This window comes from Cottoperca gobio, chromosome 10 (assembly GCF_900634415.1).
Source record: "Cottoperca gobio chromosome 10, fCotGob3.1, whole genome shotgun sequence".
NCBI classification, from domain to species: Eukaryota; Metazoa; Chordata; class Actinopteri; order Perciformes; family Bovichtidae; genus Cottoperca; species Cottoperca gobio.
This window is the reverse complement of record NC_041364.1, coordinates 17,707,933-17,723,678: the sequence shown is the minus strand read 5'-3', so window position 1 is coordinate 17,723,678 and position 15,746 is coordinate 17,707,933. Positions and strand designations below refer to the sequence as shown.

Here is a 15,746-nt window from a genome sequence, read left to right as displayed (position 1 = left end):
GCTGAGTGTTTATTTGTGCTTTTTTTTTATTCATTCAAATATGGGAGAACTATGGTGACCTTGAGGTGCAAAGCGCAACAACATATAAACAAATTAGAACACACAATAAATTACATTACGGGGAAAACATAATGGGATTTTGGTGAACACAATTGCATTTATAGCACAGAAACTCCCACATTATTATATTTTTCTTATTCGTAACCAGGGCTTACAGTGGGCCGGAACAATCCAGAATGTTGAAATCAAGAAATCAACAGGTGTTTGTATGTATTGATTCATTGGCAAGCTCTCAGACAGACTGGGACCCTTGATCAATCAATGTAGAGACAACATACATAAAGCAGCATTACTTGTGTCATTTAAACAGCTGTCTATGCACATAAGGCTTCACTAAACACGACAAAAATAGACTGGAAAAAGAAACGCTCCGGGTCTTTGTGAGTGTATTGGCAGTTCTAAGGGAGAACAAGGGGGACATCAAAGCGGACATAACAAATGCTTCTAAAAACACTTTCTATGTTGATGGAATTTAGGGTTCCCCCACTCCTGCTGTCAATCAATATATTGAAAAATCGGTCTCAGCTCTCAGCTTTGTAAAGCTTTAAAAACACGTTGCAAATAAATAGTTTTTTTAAAGCCTCAGTAATTGCTTAAAACAGCTGGTGACTAGTTTTTAGCAATGTTACCCTCAGTAGAAAATGGTGCATTTGTTGGGGATTATATTCTTCCGCAGATGCATACACATTTGGTGAATCAGCGAGTATTTAGGGCAGCAGGACTGAGTGTGAAGGATTGATTCAAAATAAACTACAGTCCCTGTGTTCAGAGCAATTAGAGAAGATCTCACCCAGTGCAACAATGTGCTCTTGTTTTAACAGTTTTCTCTCAAATATGGCTTCCCAAAATCTCAGCAAAATGTCTGTTGGGGTTACAAAGGTCGTTTTGGACCGAGTCTCCAATGCTCTCACCACTGTGGAACGTCAGGCTACCTTCTCCCGCTCCATCAGGGATGACATGGTCCTGTCTATCCGAACAAAGATCAGACACACGCACCCACACGATGTGTTGGTGGACAGGATAGGGAGCTTCGCACCAGCGCTGCCGAGTGAAATTGTTGATGTTGCAATGGGACAGATTTGTGGGATGTTTCAAAGTGACGGCTCATCTGACCCCCGCTGTTGAACCTCCTGCCACCACTCCAGTCCAGGATGATTTAAACCTGGCTGTGACTGAGGAGCCGCCAACACCCAATCCAGAGACAACTCTGCTTTGTTGTCACCTTCACCAGCTTCTCCGACACCCCCTGCTGAACCTACATCCATTACGGACGTTCAGGCCAAGGAGGATGATAATGACAAACCCAGCCTCGAGAATGACCCTGAACCCACCAGTGAACCACACTCTGCTGTAACTCCAGCTCCACTGACACCTCCTGCTGAACCTATGATCATTACTGCAGTGCAGGACGGCTTTAACCAGCCGCTAAAACAGAGCAGCACACCTCCAGTCCGGAGACAAACTCTGCTGAGGTATCAACTCCACCAGCTCCTCACATGTCCAGGACAGGGAGGATACAAATGAAACGCCAAACATGGAGGAAGGCCCAAAACCAGAGCAGAGAACCTGCTGCTGTTGCAGCTTCATTGGTTCCTCTGACTCCTCCTCTTGAACCAGTGGTCATTGTTAGTGTCAGAAGTTGAGATGACCAAAAAAAGAGAGAGTAGAGAACTTCTTCAGCTGGCTCTTTCAACCACTTTGCTGTTGCTTTAAATGACTCTCTTCTGCCTATGTTAAGTAAATATATAATAAATACATTTACATTTAAAAATAAACAATTGTATGAAATTATTTAACATTTGTGAACACAATGAAATGCTTAGGTAAAGATTTAGTCCTCAGTGTTTTTGTTCTTATTTTTTCTCTTCTTTAATGAACACCATCTAGTACAAATCCACATACACATACATACCACATACAGGATATAATATAATAATATACTGCAAAACTATGAGTCAATAGTAGCCCATAACATTACCCATGATAAGTTAGCAATAACAAACAAAGGAAAGTGTGCACAATGTCAACATATTCAGAGCCTTTACTTCAGGAAATAGCAGAAATACTCAATTACAAGGAAATCATTCTAAATTCAAAGCTTTGTTAAAGTATTATCAGAAAAATCTACCTTCTAGTATAATAAGTAAAAGTACTCATTATACATAAATGGCCTTTCAAAACTATATCATTTGGAATTAACATAAAGAAAATGTGTTTCCCTTAAAGATACAGCTACATTAAAATTCAAATAAATATACATTAATTATTGAGTTATTATTGGAAACTCAAGTCTCTATATTAATGCTGAACTGCTTGCTTTAATTTCACATGTTCATGTCCAGCTGAGTTTGAGTTCCCTGACTACAAGACTCTCAGATTACACAAGGAAATAATTGGAATAAATGAAATGGACAAACTGAACAATGTTTATGTTTTCCAAATTATTAGTAACTATTTATTTTCAGGAAACTTCCTAATAGGAAATAATTCTTTAAGGAAAGTCCAGCAAAACAAAAGTGTTACATGATTTGATAACAATACAGAACTTGAATTTACTTAGTTACTTTCCACCTCTGGAGAAGATGGGTCTTTTTTCCAAACACATGTTCCAAAATCCTTCCAAAAAAAGAAAATCCCTAAACACCATCACTGAGCCACGCCACCTCCAGCTATGGAGCAGCTGCTGCAGCGGCAGTACGGTGCAGTATTGTTTCCAAAAGGTTGCTTCTTACAAGGATCCCACAAGTTTGGAAGGGAAACTCATTTCTTCCCACAGTGCAAAACTAAACAGAATGACTTCACTGTTTGTACTGCCATGTGCCGATGGAGCCACAACACTGGGGTCATTTTATTTACAATGTGTTGTTGTTCTTTACACCTCAGAGCCAGAAAAGAAGCAGTAAATGCATCTGGACAATAACGCCATGTCTTAGAAACACCACAAGAGAGAGATATCATGTGGATTGTGCACTTTGCTGTAAAAAGTCATCATCATGGTGTTGTTCCTCAGTTTAGCCAGAGGTGGGCAGTGAAAGACAACTCCTCCAGTAGCTGCAGTCTGCGTTGCATGGGCTGCTGCAACCCCTTTCAACAGGTGAGAGAAACAGGAGGAAAGAGAAAAATAATTAAGTCATCTGCCTGACAATGGCAGCAATCCGAGCTCAGCATAATAGAAAGTGTCCTCTTAGTCACATTTCGTGCTTGGGTTGACCTATAGTCCAATTATTACGTCCATTTATGCAGAAAGGTCCTAAAATCACACTGTGAGTAAGAGTGAAAGAGGATTTTGTATTAAAATGCGTTTCCTGACATGAGTTTAAAACACACACAGTAATATCTATGGATTTGGTCAGTAGATATGGTGCAGCTTGAATTGAACCACACTTTTTGAGAGAATGGTGTGCCTAATGGTATTTCTTGAATTGCAGTGGGAAGATACTAATGAGCCTACATTTTATGGAACTGGCACAATGGAAGTGAGAGTTCAGGCAAGGCCAAACAAAGAGAAACTGTTAAGGATTAGGTTGTTGTAAAGCAACGAGCCAAAGGAAGGACTGTTTGCATGCATGGCCTGCATGCTGAATGAAGTTGCAGGGCTTCTTCCTTCCACCCACAGGCATGAGTGTAGCCCAAGTTCAAAACGTCCAATTGTGCCCAGACAAGCACTGAAATTGTTCTTCCTTTTTTAGTATTCCCAGGGTTACTTTCAAAGGATCTTTGGAGACTTTTGCTTAACAAGTTTTCCGCTCTTTACTTCATCAAATGCTTATACAGAAGCAGAAGCAGGTAAAATAATCTCATATGACCCAATAAAACAAAAAATGTGTAAAACCCTCAGTGCATAAAATGGAAAGGTTTAAAAACAATATATAAATAAATAATTGTTTTTTAACGGGTCTTCCAAGCTTTAGACAAGATAGTTTACAGCTCATGTGGCAAGTGACTGAATAGTTTCTTTGATGAAATACCTTTTCTAAAGACTTCCTTCTAACATAAGAGGATTGTCAACATTCTTTTGTCCTCGACGACATTCTCAGATTGAGAGATAACCCTTTGGAAAAAAACATCACAACTTGGAGACCCGTGGAGCTATAAACTAAAAGGGTATATATAACTAGTATTAAGTACATTTAGGAATAATATGCTATAGTACTTAAAGGGCCAGTGTGTACTATTTAGGGGCGATCTATTAGCATTATTACATTACAGGTAATTTAGCAGACGCTCTTATCCAGAGCTAACTACAGGGACAGTCTCCCTGGAGCAACTCAGGGTTAAGTACCTTGCTCATGGGCACAATGGTGGCAGACCACTAGGCCATCACCTCCCCATTAGCAGATATGTAATATAATATTCATAACTATGTTTTCATAAAAACTAAGAATCATTGTGTTTGTGTTACCTTAGAATGAGCCCTTCGTATCTACATAGGGAGCGGTCTCTTTTCCACAGAGTCCGCTCCGTTTAACCGCCATGTTTCTACAGTGCTCTTTTGCGTTTTTACGTTACCTGAAGGCCACCGAAGTTCTCCAACAGGCTTGTAAATCTGCAGTACCACCAGCCGCCACATGAATGATGACGGGTGAGCGGAGCGTCGGTATTCAGCTGCTTGCAATCTGAAACCGCAACGCTAGATGCTGACAAACGCTACACACTGTCCCTTTAAACTACTATATATAACATGTAAACAACCCTTACGTCTCCTATTCTGTACACACTAGTCAACAGGGAGCATTTAAGGTTACATTTTTAATACCTTTATAAAGTAATAAGAAACATATTTCCTTTTCATGTCCCTTCAGTACAGATAATGGTTCTGCCGCTCTAATATTTAAGGATTATTTTAAGTGCATTAAAAAGCCTACTGAACTGTCTGCTTCTGTACATATCTGCAGTCAGTTTAACTGGTTGAAAGTATTATAATTTAAAGTAAACAGGGAGAGTTTTCCTCCCTTGGTCAACAGTTATTTATCATCATTACATTTTTAAGACCTTTACACAATAATGAAATTCACAGTCCTTCTAAACATGGCAGTGGATAGGGAAAGAGTGAGGATGGGAAACAATGAATACATGACAAAAAAAGAACAATTAATCAAACAAGACATTTTAAAAGATAGTGAGAAAACATATAATATGTTGTAGAGTAAAAACAGTGATATTCAGCTAATTAGTTATTATTATATATAGACTGACAGTGGGTTTTAGAGGTACATGAAAACAGTGCAAATGCAAACATATACTTTACATGCAAACATACACACATATGTGTATATCAGCATCAGTGGACTATTCTGAGGTGCATGCAGGTAATACTACAACAGCAACACAGATAGCAAGAAAGGTAGATTTTAATTATGGCATCGTGACTCTTGGACCTATTCAGAATCTTTTGGAGAAGTAACCATTTAAGAATTGTTTTTGTGGTATTTCTGCATTTTCAGTTTGTAAAAATGAGCAGAAAACACAGCGTGTCAGAGAGAGAGTGAGCACTCGATGCCAGCCGAGCCTTCTGGACAACCAAGACATTGCCCTTTTAGGGAACTTTGGCCCTGCTTCTGTCAGAGTCACGCCACTGCACATAGTCAAAATTCCCAGGATTTATCTTTTGGAGAATTAGTAACACGGCCAAACAACAAAGTCTGAAAATAATAGATATACTTTGAACCACTTGCATCCAAAACTTTGTGGATTATTTGTCTTGTTCACACAGTGTGACGTTTGTTAGACATTTACTCCTTTCACATTGTTCTTCTTAAAGGACTTTACCAAAAAACAGTTAATTTGTCATAAAAGAAAACGAAAGAAAACGCTTCAGAAACCATCAAACTTCTTATAGATTTAAATGGTATGTTTACTTTCTTCTAAAGAGACTGACTAATATAAGTGATTATTTTAATGTCAACCCTCTTGTCAGATCATGTATCAAGAAGTTCCAAACACATCCACAACACACACACACACACACACACACACACACACACACACACACACACACACACACACACACACACACACACACACACACACACACACAAACACTGGAACACTATTCACGCTGTCAGTGTCTTCTTGGAACCTCAATAAGGTCAAGGTGAGTATGGCAGCACATAATGAAGGTTTGGCCAGCAGGATTACCTCTGGTTTCACTCTGTCTGTGTAGATTTTCATTAGAAGAGCTTCGTGTTGACGGGAACTGTCTCCTCTCTCTGGTCATGACCTAAATATGAAGTTGTAATTGGCTGGAATGATATATTGTTCTGACAACAGGTATTTCAAGTTCCTTGCGTATGAAGAGGTTTGAACATAGTTTTCTTTGCACTTGAAGTACAACGTGAAGGTTGTCACCTTTTGAGTCATTTTCCTTTCATGTACAATGCCTGTTACAGAGAATTTCTTAGCTCACCACACTGAACATTCCTGTAAAATCCTATTTGAAGACATGGGGCCTTTCAATATTCATGCAGTTGGTCTGGCTTTATGTTTAAAACATATTATATAAATGTATTTGTTCTTTTGCCATGACATAAGGAAACTGTTGACAGCAAACAGTTCAGTGTGTGAATTCCCCAGATAAAGCAGCAGCAACCCACATAGATTATATCTAATGAAACACACTACCAGTGCTTTTACTATTGGCCTGAGATGTGTTTTAAATACAATTCATAGCTTCCATTTCACATGTAGTGCTCCATTGTTGAATCAAGGTTTACTCTTGTGTACTTCTTTGCCACTGGACATTCACCATAAGCCCTTACAACCACACAAACACACACACACACACACACACACCTAAACACACACATGCACACAAACACACACACTTAGACACACTTGTTTGCTCTGCACTCAGGCATGTCATTTTCTGTAGCACCTTATGAGGCTTCTGTTTACTCAACTGACAAGCATCTTTGTCTCTCATTTAGATAAACACGGTGAGTATGTCAGGGAACGCTGGGGGAGATCATTTTGATGTCAAATGGATAAAGAGCAATCACAGCGACGAGGCCTGACAAGTCTGGCTGCGAAGGCTCGGAACAAGGAATTTCCAGTCTTGTTGTGACGCTACAACAAATGTGACAATCATTCCTTCCTGTGTTTGTGTTTCTTTTGGATGATTTAAAACCTGTGAGGTTTCCAATTACTTTAACAGAGGAACATTTCCGACTGGAACTCCCATGAGGGAATGGACGTCACCCATTTACGCACATCGGCGAGTGAAGAATTAGTAAAACTGCTGCTAACAGTTTTGCTGATGAGTATACGACCGGGGGGGGGTGCGTGTGAAATGCGTTCTTCAAAAGTCAAAAGTGGCTTTGGAAAGGTGCTAAACGGGGATACTTAGCAACAAATGCAATTGCTTACCATTAAGAATACAATATACTGAGCTGGCTCAGAGTCAAATTGATTACTTGGAAGAAAATGATGAGTGTTATTTTGTCAGATAATTGAGCCATTAGGAGAGAAAGAAAAAGAAGAGCACATTTCAAAAGGTATTCGTACACCGCACCCTCCTTGGCCTGCGTCAATGTGCCAATTTATAAAAATGTACACCAAAACGTCATACACTATCAGCAGCAAGATGAAGAAAAAGATTAATAAAACTTGAAATATGGTCAAGCTGACATTTGAAATTAAGTAGTACAACACTCCCTGCTGACAGTTAAGTTATTGTGTGTGACCACCCAGTTAGAAAACTTTCTTGACCTTGTGTAATCCAAAGCCAGAATGCATTTTTCATCATAGAAAACCACAAACAGATGGATGCAGTCTGTTCAGAGGCGCTGCTCTGTACACAAGTGCACTGGGCAGCGTCCGTTTTATCCTCATTTGGTCTCTGGGAGAGAGAAAACAGGACACTTTAGCCATTAACTTACAAAGAGTAAAGCAGCAGACACAAGCAAGTAAGAGAGAAGAAACACAATGTTCCCAGCTGGGTGTGTTAAATGGCGAGTAGCCTAGTCCCTGCATTAACCCTACAGCATTGCCTATGTAGGAATGACATAGAAGAATTTTGTCAGTTGGTTGTTTAAGGTGTGACTGGACCTTAAAAAAGTAGTAGAAGAAGAAGAAGAAAAATCACATGCGGGCTACATTTATGCTCATGTGTCCTATAAAGCTTTGGATGAATCATTCAGTATGCGATTAACCCTCGACCCTACATCCTATATTGCGTTCACATCAATAATGTCGCATCTATCTTATTGACATCTGCGTATTTTGCCAATTATTTTCCCTGCATGTCATATGAAAATGGAATTTTTCTATTTTGTTGCCAAAGGCTCCGTTAAAATTGTAAAGGGACTCGGGAAAGAGCTGACACTGCACAATCCAGACTCTCCGTCCTCGAGGTTTGAATCTTACAGAACAGATCATAATTCAACTGTCAAAGGAAATATTATCTTATATTTTGAGCATACATCTGGTTGCAGAAAGAAACCAAAAATGAGTTTGACACTGTGACGAATGAGGACATTTACAGGATAACTGTACCCAGTTAGTGACATCAATAGCAAACATGGAACCGGAATATCATGTTTGAGAAGTAAAACATGTTTTTTTATTGCGTTTTCTTTGGCCTTGCACAACGAATAAAGCACATTTCTTGAGTTCATATTTGCTTTTATAACCTCAGGTCGGGTGGAGCTAGTTTTTCAGATGTGTACAAGCTATGTTTTAAGACGTGCCTATGTGCACGCAGACATAAAATACACACACAGACACACGTGCACATGCAACTAAGGCTCTTGGGAGCGAGGGGACTGCAGACATTGTGGTGCCTTGTTCACAGTAGTCACCAAAGTGCCTGGGGACTTATCGATGTATCAGAGACAACGTGTTCACATGCTCAAACCCGGTATGCATTACTGCCACTATTAAAGTATCTGAGAACATATCTGAGAATCAGACACATTGTATCAAAACAGACCAGAGAATTTTCCCTCCCCGGTGTTTTTTAAAAGAAAACTGTGACTGGAAAATTGCCTTTTTATCTTACTCTTAAGGATCTGAGGCCTTGAAGTCTGATGATATATATTACCATGCATGGACTTATACTGTATTTAAAAGCTTGAGCAGACAGTTGGCAAAATAGGTTGGGTATGATCTCTTGAACTTTCTCTGTCAGTAATGAAAATTGGCTGTGAAGCTCCAGAGAACACGTGGCAGATCTTACAGACTTATGTCTGAACACATCCCTGTGGATCGCAATTCTAAACCCCTGAAAGACACGGAGCATTTGACACGACTTAAACTGAAATTGCACTGCACTGACACTGCAGGAGGAAACATGAGTTTTAAAGGATTAGAGGGTTAAGGGCAGTGGAGAGCTCCTGTGTGCAAAAGTGGATGCATTGACACCAAAGATGCCTCTGCAAAACTGAACTTCGACTGCAGGAGAAAGGCATGAACAATAAGTTTGTGAAAAGCTTTTAGACTGATTATATAATCATAAGTAAGTCTACAGCTGAATCTTTAGAGTTTACAGTAGTTCATAAAGCCACAGCAAGGCTTGTACCACAGGCCACAGGCCACATTATGTTGGCTGAAACTGAAAGCAGGTTTTATCAGCTGTGAGCTTCAGTTGGTTTAAAACTCCGCTCTGCTGGCTGACTAATTAATGTTTCCAGCTGATTAGTTTTAAAATGATAACCCTATAAAAGGGTTAGCAATATGGTCTTGATGGCTACATGCATGATATTAGACTGAATGACTGAGGCTAAATATAACTCTCAGGTTTAAAGTCACCATCCTCACCAGTCGAAGGTCTACGCAGAAGAAATGAAGAGTATTGTTTTTATGAGCTAGTAATTATGTAAGTATGGAAAACATATTAAAATCTCATTAATGCTAACAGCCGGTCAGAGAATAACAATTCACAATATTATTTTGAATCTTGTCAGTACAGAGCTGGAGAGGGCAAACTATATAAGAGAGGACACGTTCCACAAAGTATGACTTATGTCCTGTAGACTGTAGAGTATATGTTGTTAAACGTAAGTGTCCAATGTCCTTTGCACATGTCAGGTTTGGGAAAGAAACTCTCTGGGTAAGTGCCAAATATCAAGACATTTTTATGACTCTATATATCTCCACTGTTTTCCTCTCTTGGATTTCTTGGATAGAATTAGATGTTCTGTTACTTGGAGCATTTGTGAGACATGCAGTTTCGAAAGGAGAGTGGAAACTGTTTCATAATATCCCGATCTCCTTCCTGTCCATCATTCCATCTGGATCACATGCTGATGACTGGTTTTCCCATACTGAAATAGACTTAACTGCTGTCAGAGTGCAGACCTGATGCGTTCATGGTTCATATCTTACCGTTCAAGTTCTTACGAGGTAGAATCTGACACTCACTGTTGTGAAATGAAATGATAATAAAGGACACATCGATGAGGACATTGCATGCATCATGTACATCATTTATTACAATATAAATGTTACAGCATATACATTTGTTTTTTCATAAATATCACAGGATACCACATGTTGTATCAGGCTTCATTACCGTAACATACAGTGACAAAAACTTGTGCAAAAATGGTTTTTGCAAACATTTAGTAAACATTCAGCTGAGTGGCGAGAAAAAAGCTTCACATGCCATCTGTTTATTTTTCATATAGCATAAAGCAATATTCATAGAAAAATCACATTCACGTACATCAATTTATTTCTAACAGTCCACCTCCGACAACATCTGTGCTGAGATTTTGCAGATTCTCATTACTTTAAGCTGCAAACAGGAAAGAGGACTTCCACAAAAATATTATGGTACAAGTGAACTCTCCAGCCAGGAATTGATTATAGTTCATGAACTCAAACGTGGATTCAATTGTTTAAACATTCTACACATGTTCCATGAAAGTGCTATACAGTACAGTGCTGCTTTAAGTTAGCAAACAACCTAAATTACATCATGGGGAGTAACGCATTCAACATTCATTTGTATTTGCAGAGTTGGTAAACTCATACCAGTTGATAAAATGGGTAAGCTGTTCATTGTATGCATCAGTAGACTAACCTTCAGCTGTACTTGGAATGTTGTAGTGTCAACGAATCATTCAAGACTAAGAGCTCGTAACTCTGGTGTGTCCTCCAGCATGAAAAAGTGAAGACATGAATTACATTCCTTATTATACAGGTGCATTGATGAAACGGTAACCATTAATAACTCTGAGACAGCTGAGGTGCAACGAGAGGACACTGCCAGGAGGGAGCAGTGTGGATATATAGTTCACAACCTACTCCACTTGGATTTAAACAGATCACTTTGAAAGGAAATGGCACCACAGTTCACACATACATCACCACAAATACACCATAGCAGACGATCACTTTGCAAAGTGCTTCCACAAAATGACAGATGACTTAAATACAGACCTGTTTTTGATCCAGCAGTGATTCACTAATTTAACGTCAATGCGTCATTTAATTGTGACTGAATAAATACAATATGTATGTTAGAGAGAAAAAACCCTGAACATTTGTTATGACATTCAACCCCTGAATTTACTTTGCTGTAAATCCATGAAAAAGAAAAACAGAAAAAAAGATCAACACACTGGAAAGCTTGTTTTTCACATGGCAAACATTGACGCAAGATGACACCGTATTTACGTCTATTCCTAAGGTCTGTGACAACAGTGCTGCCCAAACCTAGCGTTACAGTACATATGGATAACTCTGAGGGAACAAAGTTCACAGTTTTGACAGTGTCAGCTGACTTTAACGCTACATGCACTAAAACACAGGTCACTAACACCGATTTAGACTGGCAGAGAACCCCTGCTCCCCCTCCCGCCTTCAGAAGCCACATTTAGCATGCTGTCACTTTGATCAGAACAGAGAGATCACCACTTGGGAAAAGGGTGTTACATCTGCTACACCTATCATTTAGTGTGAGAAAAGTGGGTGAATTGTCCAAATCAAGCTCCTGCATTCAAAGTGCTTATTTTCCAGTAATGCTTGCCTACATCAAAATGGATCATTCCCAAGAGCCTTTGAGTTTAAGACGGGTGATAAGAAAGAGAGTCTCATTTCAGGTTTCTCATCATGAACATTTGGATCTGTATATTTTGTAATGTAGTAATCTATTTCAGTGTTCCCTGAGAGGGAGTTATCTGATTCTCCAGCTAAACGTTGGAGATAATGGAATTATTTGTGTTTATTGGGCTGGGCTCAGCTGGATTGGGGGCATTTCCTGGAGACTGCACACCAAGCAGCGTCTAAAGTAGACTGACTGAAACAACTGGAACAGCTGAGGCACTGCTCAGTAGATTCCTGAGTGTCACATCCAAACGTGAGACTCATTTCATGAAGGTCCACACATCCGTTTAACAGTGAGGAGACTCTGGGAAATGTCAGGGACGTTCAGGACTGTTTTTCTCATCTCCATTTATTGGCCTCTGAGTTTGTCACCATCACTGCCAGTCTCAGGCCTGGAACTTGTCTTTATCAATGCACTGTTTATTATTGTGTGTGGTTTTGTACCCTCGCTCCTTGACTAAGGAAACGGCTTCTCTGGTTTCAGTAAACACTGTGCTGAAACACAGCAACCACACATTTTAATAAACAAACAGGGCTTATGAAACAAAAGGAACAACTGTAACTGTTGCTACCGGCACACAGAGGGGACAGGGAGGACTCATTTGCCTTATTGGCTAAATAATGCACCAAATACTGGTTTGCATGTCGCACAAATGAACCAGTGGACAGAGTGCAAGATATGACTGGTCGGCTGTGTAGCAGCAAATTTGTGCATTTGAATGTATTCATATAGCAGCTGCAAGCCATCTGCTTTGCACTGAAATATACTAGATATCTTTAGGGCTGATTATGGAATCTTTATGTATCATTATGGAATTTACAATATGACCTATCAGAGCATGGCCCTGGGCGTTAGTTCGCTTGCACCAGGGAGACGTAGATAACTTCATATTTCTGGTGCTATCTGCTGGCAGCAGAAACATGCATGCATTCGGTTGTAAAACACTTGAGCAGGGAGCAGGGCCTCACAACATTGCTGAGCAGTGAGGAGAGAGAGAGAGAGAGAGAGAGAGAGAGAGAGAGAGAGAGAGAGAGAGAGAGAGAGAGAGAGAGAGAGAGAGAGAGAGGATCTTCCACACCTGTTGATGATTATCCTTCACACTGAGACAATCCATCAAAAGAATGCACCGCATCTGTTTTCTGATAGAAATTATTCGCAATTCATGCCGAATTGGCATGCTCAAATGAAAATTACAGCCTCCAAAGACATTTACTTTGAATACCAAAAACATTTTTAAGATAATAAATTGTGGGATGTTTTGCCAAGAACTCTGAGACAAAAAATATGTCCACAAATTCAATCTAAGCCAGATAATTCTCAATTTATATAATGCACAAACCATTTAGTAGAGTAAATAAATGGCTGAGATACTGCCCTAGTGTAACTAATAGTAAAGAAACAAATGTTGAAAAAGATGTGATGAGGTAGATGGAAGTTCAACATGAAAAATGTAACAAAAGTAAAAGTGATCTACCTACAGAATGTATTCACTGTGCTGAACATGATTATTACAGTTTCTGTTAAGCAGTCTCTACCAGTCAGTTTGACTGACCTTACCTTCATTAGTCAATTCGAAAAAGTTTATGTTAGCAGTGTAAACATGTTTGGATGGCTCTGTTGACAGAAGTCTCAGGGCTCCAAGTTCAAAGGACCGTTGTTACCGTCGATAGGCCTTTGTTGCAATTTCTGTTGGGGTCCATTGCTCTGTCCGCAATGCTGCAGACCCCCGCTCCCTTCCCCGGACACCCTTCATTAGTGTCACTGTCTTCCAAGCTGCCCTTACTCCTCCCTTGCTGCTCGCTCTGCCAGCTGTGCCTGCTGTAGATGTATCCGTTCACAGGCCAGCGGTTGCTGAGGCGGTTCCTCTTCATGCAGAGGATTTCCTTGAAGGCGTACCTAAACTCAGGACTCCGGCAGTAAATGAGCGGGTTGAAGGCAGAGTTTGCGTAACCTATCCAGTTGAGTATCCTGAAGGTGAGATCAATGTCCTCCACCTTCCATATGGCCACCACCACATTGAGCAGAAAGAAGGGCAGCCAGCACAGAGTGAAGATCCCCATGATAATGCCCAGTGTCTTCAGGGCTTTGTGTTCCCGCAGGCAAAACTTGACCTTCTTGTTGCCACGCCCGTTGTTGGCCTCCAGAGATTTGAGGTTGCTGTTGTGAAAACGTCCAACGCTTTGGTCAATCTTCTTCAGTTGGCGCCTGGCCTCCTGGAAAACGCGGCTGTAGACAAAAACCATGACGACCAAAGGGATGTAGAAGGAGATGATAGAGGAGGTAATGGCATAAGCCATGTTGGTGTAGAACTCGCAGCAGGTACTGTTCTTGATGCAATCCGTGGCTACAGTATCATCTGATGTCCACCATTCCATGTGGATGGGCAGGAAAGATATCAAGGCGGCAATTACCCACACCAGCACAACCACAATGCGAGCCTTGCACTTGGTCAGCATCGACTGGTAGCGGAACGGAGAGGTGATGGCCAAATAACGATCTATAGCTATGACGCACAAGGTCTCGATGCTTGCAGTCACACAGAGAACATCAGTCGCAGTCCAGAACTCACACCAGAAACTACCAAAGTGCCAGGTCTTAAAGATGATGTAGCAGGCGCCGAAAGGAACCACGATGAGACCCATGACCAGGTCAGCGCAGGCCAGTGAAATTATGAAACAGTTGGTGACATTTTGGAGACGCTGGAAGCGGGTGATCGCTGTTATGACCAGGATGTTGCCAAAGACAATGCACAGGACAAGTAAGGACATGATTATGCCCAGCAAGATCATTGTTGCTTCACTGTAACCCTCCTCATTCTTAGCTGGATCTGATGACGAGTTGATCATCCCCACACTCACATTGAGGTACACTGGGAGGGTGGTACTTCCCATCTGAAGAGACCATATGTAGATAACACACACACACACACACACACACACACACACACACACACACACACACATAGGTAAAGATCACAACTTGAAATCTTAAAGTGGCCTGATAAGAACAGAAGACAAAAACTAAATTTTCATAGAAATGCTATGCTTCAAAAAATACAAGCACTAAAACTAATGCTAAATTGTCTGCTGTCTTTGTTATATTTTTGCAAAAAAAGGAGAACAAAACGTAGAGCACCAACACCACAAAGCTAATAAACTTTAAACTTTAAAAAAATATGCTAAACAAGCCAAGCAAAAACAAAAGTACAAACCTCCACAGGTAGTTGTCTTGTTTCCTGCCTCCCATGCAAAGTACAAATATTTCTGTTCGGGTAGTTCCTTCACTGTCACGTGACCTGCTTTCTACTGTCTGTTTGTTTTATCTCCATGTGTCTCACTCGGTCCCTCAGTTGAACAGTGTTTCTTCTAATGTGTCTCCCAGGCTATTTGTCAGAGCCCTTATAACGTGCAGTGATGACATCATGGCCAGTGCTCAGCCAATCAGACAGCCAGCCTGCGGAGGGTGCTGAGAGCTCCCGAGAGTTTGAACACATTGTCCCTGCAGCCGCTGCTGCTGCAGGGCTGCATGAGGCTAAAGCTGCAAACACAAGCGCAGACTTTTTCTCACTTATACTGTAGTTCAAGCTTTATATATTTTAAAATAACTATTACCTAAGACAGTTACTTTAGAATGCAAT

General features: G+C 40.4%; 1 protein-coding gene across 1 annotated transcript; it reads right to left on the bottom strand.

Moving 5' to 3' along the window:
- Window positions 1-10,455: 10,455 nt before the first annotated feature.
- On the bottom strand, window positions 10,456-15,466 carry adrb2a (adrenoceptor beta 2, surface a). The gene is made up of 2 exons (XM_029442050.1): window positions 15,321-15,466; window positions 10,456-15,000 (listed from the first exon to the last, which is right to left on the bottom strand). Exon 2 carries the CDS (start codon window positions 14,998-15,000, stop codon window positions 13,753-13,755), a length of 1,248 nt encoding a protein of 415 aa, XP_029297910.1. The 5' UTR covers window positions 15,321-15,466; the 3' UTR covers window positions 10,456-13,752.
- Window positions 15,467-15,746: the final 280 nt, after the last annotated feature.

Bases quoted from the DNA above. Each gene is read 5' to 3' on its own strand.
- adrb2a (XM_029442050.1), bottom strand. From the start codon at position 15,000: ATGGGAAGTACCACCCTCCCAGTGTACCTCAATGTGAGTGTGGGGATG.